At 51.2% G+C, this 22,857-nt stretch overlaps 3 protein-coding genes and 1 long non-coding RNA gene across 6 annotated transcripts in view; 3 read left to right on the top strand and 1 right to left on the bottom strand.

The window, feature by feature from the left end:
- Positions 1–14,021, top strand: part of HOXD3 (homeobox D3) — a 32,529-nt gene extending 18,508 nt beyond the window's left edge. The window contains exons 1-4 of one of the 3 annotated variants that reach the window (XM_064660767.1): positions 4,963–5,539; positions 6,256–6,339; positions 9,554–10,099; positions 10,573–14,021. In XM_064660767.1, coding sequence (XP_064516837.1) covers positions 9,604–10,099; positions 10,573–11,324 — 1,248 coding nt within the window. In that variant the 5' untranslated portion in view covers positions 4,963–5,539; positions 6,256–6,339; positions 9,554–9,603 and the 3' untranslated portion in view covers positions 11,325–14,021. Of the gene's footprint in view, positions 1–4,962; positions 5,540–5,570; positions 6,156–6,255; positions 6,340–9,553; positions 10,100–10,572 lie in introns of those variants that run through there. The other 2 variants (XM_064660766.1, XM_064660765.1) reach the window with 2 other exon arrangements.
- Positions 1–22,857, top strand: part of MTX2 (metaxin 2) — a 515,033-nt gene that overhangs the window by 448,213 nt on the left and 43,963 nt on the right. The window lies entirely within an intron of this gene.
- Positions 13,610–18,800, bottom strand: LOC135417119 (uncharacterized). Its single transcript, XR_010431903.1, has 2 exons — positions 16,026–18,800; positions 13,610–14,072 (listed from the first exon to the last, which is right to left on the bottom strand). It is a non-coding gene; the product is annotated as an uncharacterized LOC135417119 (long non-coding RNA).
- Positions 19,095–22,141, top strand: LOC135417127 (homeobox protein Hox-D1-like). The gene is made up of 2 exons (XM_064660789.1): positions 19,095–19,505; positions 19,650–22,141. The coding sequence occupies exons 1-2, from the start codon at positions 19,097–19,099 to the stop codon at positions 19,907–19,909; spliced, it is 669 nt and encodes a 222-aa protein (XP_064516859.1). The 5' UTR covers positions 19,095–19,096; the 3' UTR covers positions 19,910–22,141.

The following is a 22,857-nucleotide window of genomic DNA, read 5'->3' as shown; positions in this document are numbered from 1 at the left end:
TGTATATTATATCACCACTAGTCGTTAAGGTAAGAATGAAGAGGAAAGGCAGAGTCAATAGCAAACCCCACTCACTGTACAGTACAGTAAATAGGGACCTCTCGGTGCAGAGCCACACCGCTTCCAACGGCCATGTTTGTTAGCCCTTTCCCCTGATTCTTTTTCCTTTTTTTTTTTTTTTTTCCTCCTTCCCCCCAAGCCTAGAGACCAAAATAATCTTGCTAGGAACAGTCATAACAGGCAGAATTTCAAAGTGCAAGGAAGATGATAAGAATAGATTTCTACAAGTCCTGACCACGTGATTTGCGAAATAATTAATTCAGCACGTCCCTTAAGAAACACGGAGTCGTCATTAATCTGCCAAGCAAAGGACTCTATCAGACTTGAAAACTGAAGAGATCCCAAGAATATAATATACAAAGAGTGCAGTCCCTCTCCCTGCACACCTAGCTCTTTGGTAGCTGCTGAAAAAGAGACGCCTGGTACGTAAATATTTTTTATTTTTATTTCTCCTTATTTAAGCCTTAATGAACTCAGCTGTCAAACACTTGACAAATAGGGCACGCTGCTTCCTGATTTCCAGCTCGGCAGCGGTCGGGAATCGGACCGGGCGCAAGCGGTGACCTTTGCTTCCCAGGGAGCGGGGGAAAGAGGACGAGCGCGGAGCGCCGCGGAGCACCGCGGAGCAGGGAGGCTGACCGCCCGCCCGCCTCCTGGGGTGGCGGCGCTGGCCGCGGCTGCCTGCGCGGGGAGGCGCGGAGCATCGCGGAGGAAACAATGCGTCTGTCAGGGCAGCCGTTGCCCGGTCCCAGCGGCGGGGAAAGGCCCTCAGCTCCTTCGCAAGCAGGGTCGTAAATTTTGCCGTGCGTCTTTGACAGCGGGGCCGGAGCCAGCGCCGAGCGCGCCTTCCCCCTGCCGCCCGCACAAAGGCCGGCTCCGGCCCCGCTGCCCCTGCCGCCCTGCCCGCTCCTGCCCTGCCCGCCGTCCTTGCTCGCCCGAGACTCGCAGCCCGGCGCGGGGCTGCGGGGGACCTCGGGCGAATCCAGCCCCCCAAGCGGGCATGCCGGCTTTCGAGTCCCGGATCAATAGCTCGGAGTAGGGGACAGTAGGATTTGTGTTTTTATACAAAGCCACTCCTTGTAAACTCCATAGAATATGGACAACGAGTCTGAGATTTCTCTGTGAAATCCCAATCATCTGGAAATACCTTCTGCAAACAGGATATTCTTTATTATCCCTTGCTGGAGTAATTTCTAAAAAAACCTAGATTGTAGCTTTTTATTGCTTCCGTTTCGGAGGCAGGACAGAGACAAAGTTTCCTATGTTATGAATTATACATTCAAACAATAACACATTAATTCAATTATTCAAAGATGACAAATGTTTATGTGCTTTGCTAGTGACTAAGGAACAGATTTGCTACTTCACGAGGACTCCTACGTTTTTATCAATGAAGTTTTATATTATCCTATTGGGCCGGGAAAGAAACCAAACTCCACCAAGACAAGCAGTAAAATGGACCTGAACATAAATCGTAGCCCTTTCATAAGAGCGTTTATTCTCGCATATAGCCCAGGCTATTTTATCAGTTTGACAATTGCCGGAGTTGTTGTTATAAATCATCATAAGTAATTCCTGAAAGGGTATGAGGCTGCTGGGGGGCGGGCGGAGACTGTAAATCTTTCTGTTTTATTGCTCTATGAACATATGCTCCTATTGAAGAAGTCTTAGATCCTTACTGGAGACAAATTCGCGCAAAGCTGGAGTCCCACCAGCCAAAGGATTAACATTTCCTTAATACTTTTTCAGTCCCCTTTACGATGTCTTAATTCTGGTGGTGGCGAAGGTGCTTCTTTCTTTGAGCCGTCCCCTCCATGCTCACGTTAAATTCCGTCTTTTTTTTTTTTTTTTTTTCCCCTATACTCTGAAAAGACACCCTAGGGCTGTGAGGCTTTTTTCCAGGGGTTTCCGAACCGTTCTCCGAAAAGACGTTTTCTTCTGAATCCTCTTCATGCTCTTTGCTCGTGTCCAGCTTCTCCCTCGCACTTTTGTGTAGGACGTGAAAGACCTCTCCGTCATCCAAAATGTCTAAACAGCGGCCAGAATTATGTTCGGCTTTGTGTGTATGTACACAAGTATGCAGAACACGCTGTGCGTGAAGGGGTTGCTGTATGTACACACAGACACGCGAGCGCGGGGGGCTCGGCAAAACTATCCAGACACCGAAATATATGGCTGACGGAAGAGGATATAAAGAACCATTACCTCTTACTTGAGGCGAGATTTAAGTGCATCATTTCGAAGAAATATAGGATTATAAATCCGAAGCCATACACAATAATTTACATTAAACTTATGTTTCCATCACTGGACTCCAATCTTTTTATAACTGGTTTGCAAAGTCAGGAAAAGCAATGTAATTTAGATAAATGTTACAATGCACTTATGGTTAGTATTGTAAGGCAATACGTTACTGTCACATCCCCATGCTTTGGATGGTAATGAAATCATAGCAGATGTTAGATTAGGTGTGGTGTATTTATAGCTACAGATATGTTAGAAAAATCAGAGGAGCTAATATATGTGTGTATATATATATATGCATATATATATATTTTTTGCCGAACTGGAATTGTTAGGGAGCTTTGTGGGCACACATGACGAATATACACCGGGTTTGCTCTATGTCTCTTCATACACACAGAGAAGGGAGGCAGGATCAGGGCAGACACACACACGCACAAATGTCATAAGGATTTTTTTCCCGGCGCTTGTTCAGCCTCCAGACGGGTAGTCCCCGCTGCCCCGCATCTTCCCGGTACGGAGAAAGCAAAAATTCGCGCACACCAGTGGGCCCCAGCGCCTATCCGCCAGAGCAGCGCCGCTGCGGAGCTGCCCCCGGCACAGGCCCTGGGCCGCAGCGAGTCCCAAATACCTCCTCTGTCTCCGCTGGGAATTTCTGCGCCCTGGGATCATCCCGCGGAATTCACCTTTTCCCGGGCTCCGCCGGCCCCGCGGGGCGCGTAAGTGCGGGCGGCGCGGCCGCGGTGCGGAAGGAGCGCGGGCTGGGCAGCGCGGCCGGGCGGGCCGGGGCGCGGGGGGCCGCCCGCCCCGCGGGGCCCGGCGCGGCATTCCCGCTGCGCGGGGGCGCGGGGAGCGCGCCAGCCTCGGCCCCGGCGCGCTGCTCTGCGATCACGTGGGCCAATATGCCTGTATTTTAAGGCAGTGCCTATATTTCTGATTATAAAGGGATTTCTCCTGCTCGCCCCCAAAATTCATCAATGGCCGCACGATTTAAAACCAAAACAAACCAGGAGCCGGCCAATTGCTGTCGTTGGTTCCAGGACGCTGATGGCTAAAGGGTTGTGTGTTGATTTTTTTTTTTTTTAAAGCCCAACAAATTCCGATTTCCACTCGCTTTCTTTTATTGGTAGTTGAGCCTGAGCCTGTTTTCGTTCTATCGGGAATTCTGGTGTATGGAAATGTCTGTAAAACCGCAAGATCAGGTTTAGGAGAGTATTGTCTGCAGACAAAGGGTGAAGGATATATTCTAAGAACTGCAAGCGCAGATCCTGAAAAGTGAGGAGCCCAGGTTTATGATAAATTGATACACAGGTAAGCAACTGCATGACAAAATGGGAAGTTTAACCGCAGGGGCTGTATTATCGCCTTTACTCAGAGATGGTCTGGAATTTGTTTGCGATCTCTGCCCATAGCGGCTGCGACTATATGGAGTGGTCTCCACCTCCCTGAACGTTTTAAGCTGTATCTTCTTTGTATTATGTTCTTTAAATAAAAAGTGGAGTCCTTTCCAAAGGCTAGAGGATTACGTTTAACCCTATCCTTTTCCTAGTTTTGGGTGGTTTCAGGAAGGGAATTACAAATAAGCAAAGAAAGGAGGGAGAGACAACTTTGCTAGATGCTCCCATTGCCAAAGTAAGATTGAGCATCACGTTAATGCGTTGCCGTGGATAGCCGGGCAGGGGGTAGCCGTGTTGATTTGTAAAGGGCGGTTTAAAATAGGCTCATCGGTAATGTAGCTCTTGTATAGGGTCTCTTAAATATTCGCGCCAAGTGTCTTCCCGAACCTTTTCCCCTCTCCGTGGATTCGTTTTCCTTAGTGGCTGCTGTTTTCCTCCCCTAGTTGTTTTAGTGCTGCTATTACCGGTATGCTCATGCCTTCGAGTTACACATGCTGTTTGAAGCACGGCTTGATATTTATCTACTGAGAAGTTTCTTGTCCTGCGTTTGTGTGGTTTGATCAATAAGGTTGTGGGAAGACGCCTGGGGGGGACCGGTGCCTTTCTGGGCGAACTAGGGATGTGGTAGCGACCACACAGCCTCTCCCAATACACTTACATTTCAGCTCCCTCTTGGGCTGTTGCAACTGGCCCGGCTCTCCCAGGAACGCCTGTTTCCACTGACTGGTGGCCTGCATGGAGCTCGGGTGAACTCTCGGTTGTCTGTTGTAGAACTCCTGCGTAAAGCCCGGAGTTGTGCTGTCGAGCAGGAGCGTGTGTAAGGCTGTAGCAGACCCTGACCGCCCCGAGTCACCCGGGCGAGTCCTCCGCGGGGGTCGGAGTGCCCCGCTGGAAGCAGGGCGGGAGGCGAAGGGAAAGGGAGAAAGTTAAGGTGTTTATTTTTTTTATTTTTATTTTCTATTGCGTGTTGCTCTGCTCGATCAGAAGTTAAAAGCAGTGAACATTTTTCTTAGCTGTATGCCTCCAAGCTGCTGGCCTGCCAAGTTAGTCAGCTGAATCCAATTACTGCAAGCAGCATTTCATTTGGCTCGATGGAAGCACTCAGTTATAACTTCACCTAAAATTTCAATAATATCTATACTGGTCCCGCACCTAAATAATTCTAAAGACTTCCCTGGGTTTAGCTCTGGCAACGTCTTCTCCGAGAGCTGGGAGTCGAGCACAACTCCAGCGTGCCCGGACTCCTCTCTTTGCAGTACAAACTTTGGGGGCTCTTCCTGTGGCCGTGGAAATCTTGGTATTTGGCCAAGCTCTGGTTAAATAAAGCATGTCTAGAGCAAGAAAGCTATCGCTTGTGAGGCTGAGAAGCTGCTTCGGAAAGGGATGAGAAGTCGATAATTAATTAGTCACGAAATGAAAACTTACCGTGTTAATCAACAGCGGCTAACAATGACTCGGTTTGCAATATTATGATCTCTCCGCTCAGGGGCTAAAGTGCAACCCAACTTAGGCTACCTTCATACACTCTGTAAAGTGCTATTTCTAATGAACTATCTTGAAAAAAAATAAGGCACTTAAAGTTGACGTACGCCCACGTGAATATATTATATAAGACGTTACCGGGACAGGCCCGGGCCAGGAACCTGAGAGAGCATCATGTGTAATCATGAAGCTCCACTTCCCTAACTCCTGTTTGCCAGCATAAATTAAGGTGATTTGGAAGGGGAATGTAGCATCCTACTGAGTTTGGTTAGGGAGAGAGAAGACTTGGTGGAAAGTTGTAAGGTCTGTTGTGTTGTGAGCTATCGGAGGCGCTTCCGTTGGTTGTTCATTAAGTGGTGAGTTATTGCTGTACGAGCCAAAGGTCATTTCAAAGGCTTATGGTGGCTAGATATCGTCTTTATAATGACCTGGGCTTCTTTGTGGGGGATTTTCTGGCACTCTTAAGTTTTTAAAGTCCTGAATCGACACATTGCACAGCCAAACGCAAAATACTAATTTCGAGACACAAATATTTGCGGTGCATTTTCAGTGCTGGGGCTTCTTCGCTTATCTTTCTCTCTGTCTTATTTGGGGTCTGGGGGGGAGAAATGGAGGGACACCCGCGCTAGCTTCGTTTCCGCCGAGGGCTCCGCGGGCCGTGGGTGCGGGCGCGGTGGTTGTGACCATCGAAGGTGCCCGCAGCTCCCCTGCAAAGGCGTTCCCGGACCCTCGTGCGCTGCCTCTCCGCGTTTCGGCCCCCGCTGCGCGCTCGGAGAGGCGGGCGCGGCTTCGCGGCCGGTGCGCGGGGCCCGTCGGAGCGGCTGCTGCAGGCCGCACTGTCCGGGTCCGACCCGCAACCGGAGTATTTTGCTCGTTTGTTTGCTCCCCGCCTCTCTCAAAGCGCTATTAATAAATGAAGAGAAACATCTGCCCTTTGTCTTGTAAAAGGTCTGACGCGGACGGAGAGACACGGTGAGGGGCTGAGGACGAGATGTGCATTTATTAACAAAGTCCTAAGGAAGAAAGTCCAAAACAAAGCAGTTTCCGCTGAGAGTTATCACTTCTGTTGCAGGTCCGTGCCCACGGATTATCCAAAGGAACCTGAAGATCCTACTCACACAGTTAAAGTCAAAAATCAAGAAAAAACATAAGTGTGGTGAGTTCTCTAAATTTCCTTTTCCATCCATCTCTCGCTTCCCCTATCGCGACAAGCCCGTCGCAGGGAGTACAGCCCGGCCCCGGCCCGCCGAGCCGGGCCCTCGCCCGGCGGCTCCCGCTCTAGCCCTCGCCGGCGGCACCCGGGGCGCGCCGCCGCCCCCCACGTCAGATAATGAACAGCCCGTAGAAAGCGGCCCCTGCTCCGCAGGAGCCGAGCCCGGCTGGGGAGCAGCCAAGCCCTGGACCCAGCCGCGGGGAGCGGATGGCTCCCTGGGGGGGCTCCGTAGCTGGTCTAAGAGGCCCCACGGCGGCCACCGCTCCGTATCTCGTGGGGCTCCTTCGCGCTCCCCAGAGCTCTCAGCGCCCTCAAAGACGAGACATCTCTCGTCTGAGGCTCAAGCGCAGCCCCAGCGGTGGGTGCCCAGTCCGCGGCCGGGTCCGGCGGCGGCTCCAGCGCTTTCCTTATATACAGGGTTGCCCCGGGCCGGCGGCCGGGAAACGTGCCGAGCGGGGGATTCTTTTGCCGGGCTCCCTCCTACGCGCCGGCTGCTTTGCACTTCTGAAAGTGCCGGGGCTTGGGAAGTGTTTTCCTTTTCATTCCTGGCCGGAGCGTTTACTGCCACGGCGCTAGCAGTCATAAATTTTGTTACAAACCGCAATGACAGGTGCATTGATATGCACCCTGAGAGCTCCGGCTGCTTTAATAACCGCTTCGCTGGCCACTCTCACCGCCTCTTATTTATTCGGTATCATATTAGATATTGATCCGAAGCAGAATTAAGTGTAGTGGAAGTTTTAGTGGAGAACTGCTTAATATGAAAGTGTCGGGAGGAAAGCGCCTGGCAGCGCCGGGCCGGTGTCACTGTGGGCCAGCCGCATTCCGCGCACACGCGCGGGTGGACGCGTGAGCTCCCGGCTGCTCCCCGGGCAGAGCCGTTAGAGGGTCGGTATCCCCCAAAAGCGCTGGAACCAGTGGCAGGACAAAAAGTCTCATCGTCATGTGCAACGCCTAACAGTTCAGATGAGGTTAAATCTTTCTGGAGAGGAGGAAGGGAAATCTGAAACACAGACATGGATACTTTGCGGTTTCCTACCCTCAGTGCCTCCGAGCCCACCTCCCACAGCTCGGCCTCACCATTTGGATGTCACTTTTTTTTTTTTTTTTTCCCCTTGAGGCTGTTTCTGGCCAAACCACCAAGTGTTGAGCCCCTGCTTTGGTGTTACCTATAAAAACATCACCCCAGGCCTTGCACTCGTAGAAAAATCAAACCCTGGAAAGGTCTCACTCTTTCTCTCCCTCTCTCTCTTTTTAAGATCTAAAGATGAGCCACCAAACAGTTGAGCATTGTCCATGTGATTTATGGCCCATAGCCTCCTTTTTAGGTTCAAGCAGAGTTCACAAGCAGTTGGTATTTCAGAAAAGAAATAAGGCTTTTAACAGCTTAACAGCAATATTCTTTCTTAAGATTCTGCGTATTCTTTTGGGAACTATATTTCACAAGGCACATAAAAGCCTACGTTTAGGCCAGTGTTGTGCTAACAAAAGTCCTCAGTCCAGACTGCTCTTGAAAATGTAGATGATAGAAGTGGGAAACGAGTGATAGAGTTATTTGGACAAAAATACTTTCAAGACTCGTCAAGATTATCACAGTGTATTAAAACTCATCTGTATCGCCACCGTTCATTCCCATGGACTTTTTAAACTGAAATTTTCCAGGAGAGAAATACAGTTCTTTTCCCGTTCCCATCAGCTTCAAAGATCATCCCAAGCTTTTGTTCAGGGAAGAAAAGGACCCCGGCGGTTTGTGACATGGGATAAACCTGCAAGAGGGGCCGCGGATCGCAGCTCGCTGAGGTTATTTTTACTTACAGAGATGTGTTTCCCGGTGAATTTTAGAGAACGTATAAGCGGTACTTGGCGGGACCAATTGCTGGGGGAGAAAAAGGAATACTGTGGTAGTATTGTTTAAGTATAGGCTGGAGAATTATAATTATCGGACAGTGTTCAAAAATTTCTATCTGCTCTTCTCTGGTACGTTAATAGGCTTAAATCCTGCAGAAATACAACAAATCTTAAGATACGTTGAGTTACACACTAACATTGCCAGGTGAAGCCTGTGCTAATTTACAAAATTACCAAAAATGTCGGAGAAAAGCCCTATACAACAAGAAAAATAGGAAGAGGGAATATTAGAAAGTCGCAACAAAATGCGTAACAGTTTCCATGTTGTACGAAACGCAGAGAAGTTTTGGGAGCAGCAAGGAGGAAGGCAACAGCTCTGCCCCAATATATCTGCCCTAGGGGGACCTTGTGTTTTCGGTGTGAGCAGCCTGATGTGGGAGGGCGCGAAGGGGAGCGCCATAAATTTACAGGCTGGAAAAAGAAAAGAATCCTCTAAAAATTATCTCAAATGTCTCAGGTTCTTTCTACTGGGTACAAATAAAAAGGACGAGAAACGCTGGGTGAGGGAATTTAATTAATCACAGAATTAAAATAGGGGAGCTGACCTGAGACTTCCTTTATAGTGCAAAGTGAAGGGAGTGAATGGCGCCGGTTATACTTTAACTCTGGAGGAATCCAGGGGAAGAAGAAGGGCGGGTTTACAAAGGGGACGGGATTTTTCTGCCTCTGCCCGGCCGCAGCCCGGGCTCCATCCATCATGTCAGCCGTGCACGGCCGTGCGCACGCGTAAGGCGCGGGGGGCGCGGGTGCTCCCGGCCGAAATGGGCCGGTGGGTCTCTGGGGACACCACCCAGCACAGTTGCTCACTGAGGGCCCTTGCCTAGAACCGCGGAGGGCGATCCAGCCAAACTCGAGCGGGAACAGTCCAAAGACAAAACAAAGCAATGAAACATGCCCCAGAATGCCTCAAAAGGTGGCCTGTAGAAGTCCCACCAATGTGTCCCCGTTCCCCCCTGCACCATCGCTCTTGGGTGACTCTTTCACTGCTGTGCCTCCATCCTTCCCTGGTGTACTCTGCTCTCTGCCTGGGGTGCCCCAGTTTGCACGGGCTCCTGCCTGGTGACCCTGCTCCTTGCCTTGTGTCCCCTGCTCTTAATCTGGTGTCTCTTACCCTTTTCTTGATGTCCCCTGCTCCTTCCTTGATGTCTCCCAGTCCTCCCATGGTGGAGAGACTGAGGCTGAGGGTGCTGGGCTGAGGGGCTCCCCCCACTGAAAGCCTCTTTTGTGTCCCCGCTGTTTCCCTCCCCAGGTGGCTGCGAGTGGCCTGGGCCGACGACGTGAGGCGCAGGGCGGCGGTCAATGTTATTTGAGCGGGGGCCGCGGGCCTCGGCGATCGCAGAGCAGAGGATGCAGAAAGCCGCCTACTACGACAACGCGGGGCTCTTCGGGGGCTACACCTACAGCAAGGCCGACGCCTACCCCTACGGCGCGGCCCACCAGCCCTACGGCCAAGCCGGCTTGGACAGCGAGTACCCCGGCTCCGCCTGCTCCGTCCAGGGCTCGGCGCCCGGACGCGCCCCGGCCCACAAGGGCAGCGAGCTGAGCGGGAGCTGCATGCGGCCGGGCGGGGGCGGCCCCGGGGGCAGTCAGCCCCCGGGGATGGGCGAGCAGCAACCCCCGGCCCTGCCGCCCTCCTCCCCGCCCAACCCCCCTCCCAGTGTGCCCCCTCCGAAAAAAGCCAAGGGGGGCCCAAACTCCTCGGGCTCGGCTAACACCACTCTCAGCAAGCAGATATTCCCCTGGATGAAGGAGTCCCGGCAGAACTCCAAGCAGAAAAGCACCTGCGCCCCCCCAGGTAGCCCAACACCCTCGCCCCAGCCCACTGTTTGCTCAGGGGGTGGGGCTGAGCCCCTCGGGCTGAACCCCTCTGGCTGAACCCCCTGGTCCCGCATCTTGTCCCCTACTCCTCCAGCTACTATCGCCTACACCCCCCGCTCGGGGGTCCCGGCCCTGCCGGGCGCTGTAGCTGGGGCAGGCTAGGGGCTCCCGCCTCGCTCCCCCACCAGCCCAGCGGCGGCAGGCGCAGCCCCGACGGCTCTCGGTAGCGCCTGGACGGGGGGCCGCTGGGGGTCTGTGGGGGGAGCTAGCTGCGGGAGGGTGTGTATGTCGAGCAGCGAGGGGTGGGAGGCCACCCCCGGGTTCCCTGTGCCCACTCCCTGGGCGCCAGCAGAGCGAGAGGGGACGGCGGGTCTCCGAGGGACCCCGGGAGGAAGGGGAGGGGGGGGGTTTGTAGGGAGACCAACGTGTCTTTGTACCTCTTCCCCGCAGGAGAGAGCTGCGAGGACAAGAGCCCCCCCGGGCCGGCCTCCAAGAGGGTGCGCACAGCCTACACCAGCGCGCAGCTGGTGGAGCTGGAGAAGGAGTTTCACTTCAACCGCTACCTGTGCCGACCGCGCCGTGTGGAGATGGCCAACCTGCTCAACCTGACCGAGCGGCAGATCAAAATCTGGTTTCAGAACCGCCGGATGAAGTACAAAAAGGACCAAAAAGCCAAAGGCATCATGCACTCCCCCGTCGGACAGTCCCCGGACCGCAGTCCCCCCCTGAGCGGCCCAAACCACGTCGGCTACTCCAGCCAGCTCCCCGGCGTCAACAGCCTCAGCTACGACGCGCCCTCGCCCACCTCCTTCGCCAAGTCCCAGCAGAGCATGTACGGGCTGGCCGCCTACACGGCGCCTCTGAGCAGCTGCCTGCCGCAGCAGAAGCGCTACGCGGGCGCGGAGTACGACCCCCACCCCATGCAGAGCGGCGGCGGTGGCTTCGCCAACCCCAGCCTGCAGGGCAGCCCCGTCTACGTGGGGGGCAACTTCGTGGACTCGATGCCAGCCTCAGGCCCCATGTTCAACTTGGGGCACCTGCAGCACCCCTCCTCCGCTAGCGTGGACTACAGCTGCGCCGCACAGATCCCCGGCGGCCACCACCACGGACCTTGCGACCCCCACCCTACCTACACGGACCTCTCCTCTCACCACACCTCTCAGGGACGGATGCAGGAGGCGCCCAAGCTCACGCATCTGTAGCGGGGCGGCGGCCGGCGGGGCCCGCTCCCCTCTCCATTACCTCACTTTTCTGACGGGACAGTGTTACTGTGCTCTCGAGTGCCAACAGTATTAGTGGATTTGTCTCCCCTAGCAGCTCCCTTCTTTCTTCCGCACCCCCGAGTAGGTCCGTGAGCAGGAGCCTTTCTCTTAGAGCTGTTTTAAGCATGACAGTGCAATATACTGCCAACCGAGGGACTGATAAGCTGGTAATGATGTACTTGAAGGTAAGTCTTAGAAATGCCGTAGTGTTAGCAGCGCGTCATGCTGAGGTGTTTTAGACCAGTCGTAAGCCGTGGGAACTCGCCCGCGTGTAAGCTTATTTCAGAGAAGTTAATTTATGAATTCCTCCGTAACGTAAGGATCACATGGACTAAATGATATGTATTTATTATTTTAAGCGAGACATTTTTTGTATCACTGATTATTTATCCTCGTCTTAATGTATTTATGTGGGTATTTGTAGAGTTTCTTCACCAGTACTTCGGGAGAGCGATTCAGGTCCGTGGTGACTTACATTTCACCTATTTAGTATAATCGGTCTGAGCTAGTTGAGAGAGTAGTCTTGAACAGTTGTAACAGTGGCTGGTGTTTGTAGTTTATGTAAGGATTAATTAAGACAGCAAGTCGTAAATCATTAATAGAGTAAAACAAACTGTGGCATCACACAAAGAGCCATTACACTTAAAAAAATATTGAGAGTATTTTTAAAGTATTTATTTCTAACCGGCTGGCCCCACTCGAGCGCCTCGGTGGCTTGGCTGGCAGCTGGCTCGGCCGGGTGAAGCCACCTTTAGTTGGAAGCGCAGCCGCTTTGATGAGGCCATCTACAAAGCGGGGCTATTGGCCATCTTGTTTCAGATCAAATCCTGCATACAAAAACCTCGGTGAGGTTAACATTTATTTATTGGCTGGGTATCTATCGCACGTATTATTATTTCGGTGGGCTCTATTTTTTTTTTTTTAATTACACTCTGGCTATCTGAAATAGAAATTAGAAGCTTAGAGAGCAAAAAAATTAGAAAGCCTCTGATAGTGCTAATTTCATTAGGGTCTCCATAGCAATCCGTGCAGCAGCTGCCGCCTCCTTTGTTATTTTTATACTGTTGTCTTTATACTAACCATAAATCAATTTTTAGACATCTTTGGAAGCCCAAGCTTTTCCTCTTGGTTTTTTTTTTGTTTTGGTTTTTTTTTTTTTCATAAAAATAAACTTTGAAAGAAAATTGACAATCAGATACACACAGCCGAAGGGAGACGCCGAGACAGGGTCCGGGCAGAGGCCGGGCGGTGCCACCGCGCTCCCCCGGCGCCCGGCGAGGACGGTCCTGCCCCGCCTGACTGCGGCAGAGGGGCACCGCCGCCTCCCTCTGACACGAACAGGACAGTTAACAAGGGGAAGGAAAAAAAAAAAGAAGATAAAAAAATAAGAGAAAAAAAAAAAGGGAACGATGTTCTGAACCCTCGTGTTTCCTCCTCTCTAGTTACACGGCTGTATCGAACCCCTCGCTGGATTTACAGAGATTATTTCTTTTGTAAAACGCTGTTATTAAAGTCTCTTCCTGACAGTACATGTCGCTCCGAGAAAACCATTCTTCTCTCTTTCTAAAAGTGTCGAGTTAAAGATTAATCCAAACTTCTGTGTTCCCCACCAAAGTGTCTGATGTGTCACTTTCCAGTTTGACAAACACTGCAGCTCCTATTCCATCCTCTAATGACAGGACCTGGCATTCCTATTGTTCGAAATATTTTACCACCTCCAATCCCGGTCAACACAGACAAGTTTTCATAATTTATTCTTCTTTTCTTTCCCATCCCTTCTTTCTTTCTCACCATCTGGTATTTATGTTCGGCTGAGCAGTAACAATTCAAAATATTACTTAGGGTTTTATTTTCCCCTCTGGGCGATTTTAACAATGCTGCGCTAAATTAAAAAGTGTATCTTTTGTTAAATTTCACTTTTAACCAAGCAAATTCGGATATATGTGTTATAGATCTGTAAACAAAACAGAACAGAATAAACTACTTTTTTTTTTTGGAGACATATTTTGACAATTTTAAGCCCTAAAATTGCTTTCTATGGAAGTTTTCACACAAATTGTTTCTTAGAAGCTCCATCCAGGAGTAAACAAAACATAGAAACAACACAAAAAGTAATGCTAAAAACCACTCGTGATTTATACTTCTATAATATTCCATAAATATATATATGTTTGTCTCTCCAAAATTTTCTGTAATCAATGTACCCACAACTGAAATTGTCCACGTAGGTTTTTTGTGTGTTCTTGAAAACACAATATATTTTGCATCACCTGCTTCTGTCTGCGAAACATCAAGGCACCACTATTTCTGCAGGGTAACCCAGTGTTCTTTTCCCTTTTGCTTCATGCTCTGTAGGCTGTTCTTCAGTGTCTGCTCTGACTTACACTGTTAGTCCTTCATTAAATCTGCTAAGAAAGAAAAGGCTGTTTATAGATAGCCCTTCCCCAGATCTGAGGAAGAAGGGGGTTTCAGAGGAACCCTAACCACAAACACAGTGTTACTGAGGCACATTGCCCTGAATTATTTTAATATTGAACAGAAAGACGGGGTCTGCAGACTTGGTTTCCAGTGGGGGAGGAGGAGGAGCATGCGTGAGGGGGAATCTTCTTGTAAATAAATTCACTTTCTTCTCCATGACTCTGGCAGAGGCGTCTTGTTTGTAATGCGATAGAAGTCTGTGATGATAACCTAATTATTAGAAGTAATGTTACTTTAGCGAGATCACTGGCATTTTTACAATGTTTGTACAAGCATCAGCAATCCAGAAGAGAAATACACTTTGGCACAAGCCAGACTTTTTCTTGGCCCATCATTTAAAACCCATAAATTATAAACAACCCCCTTTCACACTCAATAGGAACTTAGCTCCTTTGCAGCAGCATCTGATATGATGAACTCCAGTCACCTATTTAAAACACAACTACTCAGGCAAGGCCAGGCCTGGGTCTGATCTTACCCTTGCCTTTCTTTACAAATAGGAGCCATAGCACCCCTTCCTCTCCTTCCCTGCTCCCTCCATCTGCTCCAGACCCATAAAAGGGTCACTGAGTCAGGGCCTCTAAATGCTGGCAGTGCTGCTGCAGTGTTTGGGATAAGGAGCTGCTGACAGCGCTGGTTGAGAGATGTCAGGAGTACACCAAGCTTCAGTGAGGCCATGCAGGTTCTCCTGTTCAGATTAGTGGGTTGGTTTGGCCTTTACGGTAACCCACTGTAATGGGTTTAATGGGTTTGCAGCAGTTTTCCTGCTGCAAAAAGGAGAGAGGCTTTGTGTTAGCTCCCTGAAGCCAGTGTGGGGCTGAGCTGCCCTTTTGCACCCTGTTTCTTTTGAGGGGGCTTCACCCATGTCCCACTGCCTCTGGTCTGGTGAGCAGCACCAGGACAGGGGAACTTAGGCACAGCCAGGGGCTCCCAGGGATGTCACAGTCTTGTGTCATTTGTGTGGGGCTGGGAAAACAAAGCCAAATGTCTCCTGCTCCATTAGCAAGTGCTTCATGGTCAACCAATGCAGGCTCCCAGCCCTGGTCTCTGGGAAGGCCAGGGAAGGACTCCAGGGCATCCTACAAGGCTGCCACTATGAGACCACACCTGGGTCACCTGGGGCTGCAAGCAACCTCGTTCAAAGGTGAAGAGGAGGCAGCTGGCTGCACACTGAGGAGGCAAGGACAGGCAGGGGGGAGGCTGGCTAAGAAAGAGGGAGCCTACCGGCACCCACTAGAAGTTCTCTGAATTACTTAGGGACCAGCTGGAGCATTGGAGCTGCATGGTAAGAATTCTGAAGGCAGGATCCACCACTGGGTTCTCTGCATCCCTTCAGCCCCATTAGAAGACCAGTGAAACAGCCTGCTGGTTGGTCCAGGCATGAAAGGGTCTACTTGACTAGGGAAAAAAACAGGGCAAAGGGTATAGGGCTGCTGGTCTACCACTGGGAAGGTGCCTTGCTCACAACTGTTGGCTGAGGAGGGAGGGAAGGAGCTGCAGGTTGTAATGCCCTCCTTCTATGTGCCAGCCTACCATGTGTGCCCAGTGGCCACACACGAACAGCAGCCTGGTGAAGGCACAGTGTGCTGCACCCTGGACAGGCCCAGACACCCAGCACTGCCACCGCAGACCTGCCTGGGAACAAAAGCTGGAGCCAGACGGGCAGCACAAAGGGGCTGGTGCTGCTGGGGCAATTAGGGCTGTGGTGGTTGGCTGGGCACCACATGATGACCTCTGCTTTTAAAAAGTGCATGATGGGCTGGATCAGAGCTCCATTGGCTGCAGTCACGTTCCAGGGATTGAGTGGCAAGTTAATCCCTGAATGGGCAACATCTCTCTGTTCCCCTGTGAGAAGCAGCAGTGGGTAGCTGTGGTCCTTGCTGGGAGTGGGGCTGGCAGGGGAGTGAGGGGGCTGGCTCTATTAAAGGTCATCAATCACACAAAGAGCACTTTCTACTTGACAGTGGTTCCTCCTACTTCTGCTTGGGCCTGAGCCAGCTGGGACCTGAGCCGAAACCCCATCCAGCAGAAGCACAACCCAGCCTCAAGGCCTGAGAGCCGTGGAGTAACATGGCAGGGCAGGACTGAGCCCCTTCATCAGGGGCCTTTGGTGGTTTGTCTGTGTTAACAGGGCCACTGCTTAAACCTCCAGTGTTTACTTACCTCTCTTCAGGATGCCCACCCATACCCTAGCTGTCTCCACACCATGGATGTACATCCCCACGTACCACGGAGAACCGGCTTTTCCCCCGCTGGTAGTGTTGTGGCAGCAGAGAGGCAAGGCTATGTTTGAACCCGACCTTCCAGGTCTGGGGGCTGGGGAGGGATATGTTCGATCTCCCGTTTGTTAGTTATTGTGACAAGTGCAGAGGGTGGAGTCTTGCTCCAGAGAGGAAAGGCAACATGTTCCAATCTCAAAGCAGTGTCTGTGGCTCAGGGCTGCCATTGCCTTCAACACACATACTGCTCAAGCAGCTTCCCTAAGGCATTGCTGGTAAGTGTCTGAAACCACCTAGGGCTTTTTGGCCAGGCTTTTTCCTATATCATGTCTTGGTTTCACAGTGGCTATCTCAGGCTTTGCAGTGGTCCACACTTCCAGAAACATGGTGACACAAGGAATCATTTGGACCATTTTCCTCACAGAGGTTTTTGCCCCAGCAGCTTCCCTGTCTAGTGCCATCACTCCACTGCTCATGCATACATCCCTAAATCTCTCAGCCATTCTCAAATTGCCTTTGACAGCATCATGTTCTTCACACTCTTTTTAACCCACTTTTCTTCTTCCTCTTTCTGACTTCCACAGAGTCCTTCCTCTCTCCCATTAGACTCTTTGTAAAAAAACAACTGCAGTTGTTCTACTCTGTATCACTGGAACTTAGCTATTTAAGTCTGAACACTGTGAAATTCGGGGGTGTAGAAAAAGCCCTCCCTCAAAAGCCAGGACATCAACAAGAGATGTTTTGCCTGTATTTAGCCGCTGATTTCTGCTTTTGTCACCCTTGAAGAATCCTGCAAAAACAAACAGGTAATGAACAAGAAACTTGGTAACAGAATCCAGCTGGGTAAATGTAAAGATTATATGTTGGTGTGAACAGAGACAGCTCTTCTAGCATTTAAAACAGTCTTAGGTGTAACAAAACCAGTTGCATTCTGCAAACAGAAGACTCGAGTAAAGCAGCAGCCCTACTCTGGAGGCAATTCTCTTTCCTTCCCTGTGGGCAGGACTTTTTACAGCAGGGGAGACTGAAGAGCAGAGATACTCTCCTGCATGGACATTCTTTCTCTGCTGAAGACAAAGCCTGGTGTTCCCTGGCTTCTGATTTTTCAGAAGATGACATTTTCCAAACTGCTCTGATTGCCATGGGTGTGCTGAGCAAGTTTGCATCATCCAGAATTCAACCTCTCAGAATGTATGTTTTCCAACAAGGTGTATTTGATTTAAACGGTTTTTCTATTCCATAGCTCTGAAAAAGGAAATTTAAGTGATACTCCATTACTAGTGCAGCAGGGCAGCACAGCCCATAAGAGTGAACAAGTCTGTGCCAGGAGAACACCTAGCTTCAGGGTTTTGGGCTTTCAGTGACTGCTGTGTCTGTAAACTTGAAGTCTAACCTTAAAGCAGTAATCTGTATAGCCAGCCTTTGCACTGTAACAGTTGTTTTATAGTAGATGGGCAATAAGCTGGGGAGATAGAAGACCATGTTGCTGGTCAGAGCCCATATGCAGGGAAATGCTACTGTATCCTTGCAGGCTTGTGTATGCCTGTCCCAGAGATGTGTCCTCTCAGGGCCCCCGCAGGAAAAAAAAACAATCAGACCTGCTCTGAATCATCAACTAGGTGTAATGGTGGGGCATCTGGGGCTGAGCTGCAGAGTACAAGTCTCTATAGGAAAGAGTTGAGGCTGAGTCAGTGAAATGGTCTGATTATGTCTCCCCATGGTGTCCCTTCCCTGTCACCAGCCCAGCCCTCTGAAATCTGCAGAAAACCCAATAGAATTTTTCCTTCTCTGGGGATTCTGGCTGCCTTTGAGTGGTTGGCACCATGGCACCATGTTTAGTCCTCACAAAATTTGTGGCCTCTTCCTGACCACAGCAAATAGCATTTTGGCTGAGAACTTGTAGCTGTTGAGTGGAAGGCACTGGATGATGGATGAAGGCATTTAAATTTCTTGCATTTATTTAGAAATAAAATATTTTTTAAAATAAAATACAACCCTTGCATTTCCCAGCTGAGACCACATCCACTTCTTAAGAATTAGAAGGTTGCCTGTCTAATTTCAAGCAAAATGATAGCCCTTCTTCATGTTGTCTGTCCAGTTCCAAGTCACCGAAGGCCAAGCGTGCTTTGGCCAGCACATCCTTTTCTGTTCCGAACTGCACTGACACGTGGTTATCAGTTGAGGTGTTGGATGAAACCCATCATTATCCAAATCAAACATAAATGTGGCTCAGACTGGACGATCAAGTGTCACTTGGAGACATCTAGGGAAAGACAATCACTTTTAGAGTCCAGTTTTCACCTCCTCCACCTTGTTCCTGTTTCTTGCCACTCTGTAGGGATGAAAACCAAAAGAGAGAGCGTTTGGCTGGGCAGTGTAACTTGATTCGCTCTCTGCCAGCTGCAAACACTCAGTAAACAATGCCGAATTGTCAAGGGAAAAATGTAAGTCCATTAATGGGGTGAGCCCGGGGATTCACTTTTGGGAGGCTGCAGAGCACTTATCTGACGGAGTGAGACCATTAAGTGCCATAAGGTGCAACAACAACCCCCCCAAGCGCCTCAGCCTCAGGGTCTGGACAGCCTGGGTGTGCCTCCGCACGCTGCCGCTCCCCGGGGCCGCGTGGGCTCCCGTGGGAGCCTCCAGGAGCCTGGCCGGCAGCAGGGCAAGTGGCAGACCTAGCCGTGGAGGGAAGTCCAGGTTGCAGAAAAGCGCCACCTCCAAACTCCCGGCAAACGTTCCAAGTGCGCGGCGACTCCATCGACTCCAGAGGAAGCGGCTTGTCCCAGGGGGATCCCGGGAGTGCTCGGGGGACTGCCCACCTGAGCTCCGCGCCGGCCCCGGGCAGCCAGGCGTGGGCAGGGGAGCCGGCGGAGCCCGGGACCCCCGGTGCGGGCTCCCCCCGCCGGGCTCCCATTGGCCGCGGGGCGGGACGTGCCGCCCCGCTCCCGGCCCTATATTAGGGCAATATTGCCCCGGCGGGCAGGTGTGGGGAGCGGGGTTGCCCCGTGGGCCATGGACCTGGGGTACTTTGCCCTCGCCTTTCCGCCGGGGCTGTGCCGCGGAGCCCCGTGTCCGCAGCGAGGGGACGACGCCTCCCTGGGGCTGGGCACCACGGCCAGCGCCGCGCCACCCCTGGAGGCGGCGGGGTACGCGGCCGCCCCCGCGGCGGCGCCGGGCCCCGGCTGCCGGCCGTCCCGCGGAGCCGGACCGCCGGGATACGCCACGTCCATCCTTCCCGAGAGCGGCCGCTCGCCGCCGCAGGACTCCACCCGCCCCTGCCCCTGCCTCGGCGGGGGGCTGCGGGGCATCTCGCCCTGCCCCTGGACCGCCCCCGCGCCCGGCTCCCCGGCCCCCGCGGCGGCCCCGGCGGGGCCCCGCACCTTCGAGTGGATGCGAACGAAGCGGAGCCCGCCCAGGAGAAGTGAGTGGGGCTGCGGCGAGCGGGCGGGGACTGCTCCCATCCCTGCTCTCCTCTACCCCCTCTCCCGCCTCGGCCCCGACACCCGCCCCGCTCCCTCCCCCTGCCTGTGCCCCCGCTGAGGCGCGGTGTTTTTCGGCGTTGCAGGCGGCGCGGCGCCGTGCGGGGGGGAACCTCCCGCCTGCCCCGCACGCACCAGCTTCAGCACCCGGCAGCTCACGGAGCTGGAGAAGGAGTTCCACTTCAGCCGGTACCTGTCGCGGGCCCGCCGCCTCGAGGTGGCCCGCTCGCTGCGCCTCCGCGACGCCCAGGTGAAGGTCTGGTTCCAGAACCGCCGCATGAAGCAGAAGAAGCGGGAGCGGGAGGCGCGGGCCGCCCCCGCCGCTGCCCCGGGTGGCCCCGCCTGAGGCGCCGCCGCTCCCCGCGGAGGGGCCCCCGGGGGCGTCGGGGCTGGGCTGGAACCTGCGGCCGGCGCGGCACACGGTCCTTTCGTGCGGGACCGCGGCGGTGCAGCTCTGCTGCTTTTTTTCTGTTGCAACTTTATGTATAGTTTTATTTACGAGGATTCAGGGAAAGGTGTCTCGGTCCGGGCTGGAGCAGCGGGCGGGCGCCTCGGGGAGATAGAGGGGAAGGTTCGCTCTCCCGGGCAAGGCAGCGAGCGGCTCCGCCAACTCCACTAGGTGCACAGGGAACTGTCCCACGCTCCTGACCCCTTCTTCGTTTTGCATTTAAAAAGAGAGATCCGTAGGCTCAGACAGAGTTGGTGCAGAAGAAGGGAAAAAAACCCTAGAAGCAGAGGGGAGCAGGAAACTTCCTCTCACGGGAGGGGGCAGGGATGGCCACAGCTACCAGTATGAGTCCAAGATCACCTTTCGAAAAAAGTGTCCTTGTCTTCTGCCCTGCCCTTCGCAAAATTGCTGCAAAAAAGAGTTTATGCTTGTATTTATTCCTCATTCATTCTCGTCCTTTTCCCTGATGTGCCTGATTTAGTAAAAAAATCTGTTTAATAACTGTTGGGGAAAATTTTAAAAGAAAAAAAGTCTTAGGAGGAGCACCTCATGCCATTCGAACTACAGAGGTGCTGGGATTTTCCTTGCAGAGGCTCTGGGAGGCCTGGGACCGGCCAGCAGCCGTTCTGCTGACTCCCAGCACCTCTCACATGTGCTCAAGCAAGAACACGACAATATAAAGCCTCTTACAATGTCTAGAGCCAGACTCTCAGTTCATCCAGCTTTCTCAGGCTTCATTGTATTTTATGGTTAACAAAATGCACTCTGTTAAATCAGTTTGCAACAAATCTTACCACATACAAAACCTCAAGGCCTATTAAAGTGCAGGAAGATGCTTGGGTTTGACCACAGACTTCTGCCAGCAAAAGACCAAGAGGATTCCTAGGTCTTTTACTTGGATACTTGTTCAAAAAAGATTGGCAATGACCTCATACAAGTGCAAAATTCACCAGTGATCCTCACTTCTCCTGAGTTCATATTTCACAGAGCTAAAATAATAGTATCAAAGTAGACAAAGGAGCCACATTTAGACTTTTTTCCCATCTGTGACTGAGAATGCGTAACAACAATGTGGAGAGTAATGAAATCTGGATTTATGTGAGGATGATTTTATTTATTTGTGGACAAGTCTTTTATTTTGGACAAGTCTCTCTTTCCTCAGGACTTCTGCTGGGTGTTGGAATTTGGAGTGAAGAACAAATTATAGCAGCAGGGGAGATGGACCTCAAGAGCACCTGTGAGATGCACTGGGTCCCTGTCTGGAAGCCAGCACCAGACACCAATAGCTGTTTATCTTTGTTGGATGCTTGATGGGTAAAAGGAACACAAAGAGAAGATGAAGATGGATGTCTCAAGTCAGAAAGTCTGCAATGTGGGGATACTTACTCTGTGTAATGCTTTCCTTTCCCTCAGGCGCCCTTTCGCTTACAGGCTTCCTTACGAAGACTTCTCTTTTGCCAAGGGACTGGAGAGCCACTGCCGATGGCAGCTTCAGCAGAGGTTGGTGGGAGCCCTGGGAAACTGCTCCCAAAAGCTGGGCAGACAAGTTGCGATGATGTTGTGCCGGCAGGTCCACAGCTGAGTGGGGTCAGGAGGCCTCCTAGGCAAGGAGTTGGGTGCCCCCCCAGTGAACATCCGAGAGAAGGGACTTCCCCAGACAAAAGTGTTTGGGTACACATCATATCCTGACTGTACCGGGAAAGGGCAGTAACGCTAGAGGCTTACGGTTTTGCATGCACACAGGGACATTTTCTTTCTGTCCATAGTGTTTCAGTTCATGTCCCTTGGGCTGATTCACTTCATGGGATAGCCCTGAAAAATTCTCAGGACTGAAGTACTTGTGTTAAACTAGTTGCAACCAAAATATGTGGTTTGCAGTTCTTCATTGAAGTAATGACACCAAACAAGCATTTATACTGCAGGCTGATCATTCATTAAAAACCAGGAAATAAAATTTCTGCCGCCTTTTTTTTTTTTTTTTTTTTTTGAGATGATGGTGTTTAAAGCAGAATAAAGTCTGGTAAAATTCATGAAAATTCATGTAAATCAAATTTGTTTTGCAAGCTGAATATTAAAAGCAAATAAACTACTAACCAACCCTTTTCAGCTGTTTTTAAGGTACGTTTTTACCAACTCTTCTGTTACTGCTCTGGGTTTTTATACTACAAATAAGCATAGACACGTACCCAAAATGACTCATCTTTCTCAGAGCATATGTTTCATATGCAAACTTCAGAAAACAGCTGTATTTTCAGTTGCCTCCAAATTTGTCACGTCTGTGGGGTTTTTGGTTTGTCTTCCTTTGATTTTCCTAATGATTTTGACATTTGTGCTAGGCACTTTAGGCCAGAGGAATGGTTCCTACACTGCTGACATGCTCCTGCACTACCAGCATTGAAAGAAAGGTTCTCATTGATTTCAGTGGTGTTAGATCAGGCCATTAGAGCACATTAAGTCTTTCATAATGAATGTTTTCATGACATATATTTTCCTGAATAAATAAATACATGTGCCGGCCTTGTAGCAGTGCACAGTTCTGTATCCATCAAAGTGACATAGACTGAATATATAGAGATTTACTTGCAAATTAAGATGAAACCTTGCAACTCTTTTATGGCAGTCTGAATCAATTTGCTGGTATGAACACAACAATATTCTATCCTAAGAACTGGTACTTAGTATTAAGTGTAATTTCCGCTCACGTGAAGGGCCAGTGTAATAGGATCTTTCTTCTTCACAAACAGTTTTAGCTGTATGAGGATTAGATATTGCTGCTTTGCACCATTCTGTCAGCAAGAAAGCCAGAGGAAGGAGCTAATGCAAGTCACGTGCCAATTCTTGAATAA

This window comes from Pseudopipra pipra, chromosome 7 (assembly GCF_036250125.1).
Source record: "Pseudopipra pipra isolate bDixPip1 chromosome 7, bDixPip1.hap1, whole genome shotgun sequence".
Lineage (NCBI taxonomy): Eukaryota > Metazoa > Chordata > Aves > Passeriformes > Pipridae > Pseudopipra > Pseudopipra pipra.
This window is presented reverse-complemented; position numbering and strand designations above follow the sequence as displayed.

Coding starts and splice junctions, on each gene's coding strand:
- LOC135417127 (XM_064660789.1), top strand. CDS start 19,097: ATGGACCTGGGGTACTTTGCCCTCGCCTTTCCGCCGGGGCTGTGCCGC. Junction 19,506..19,649: donor GCGGAGCCCGCCCAGGAGAA/GTGAGTGGGGCT, acceptor TCGGCGTTGCAG/GCGGCGCGGCGCCGTGCGGG.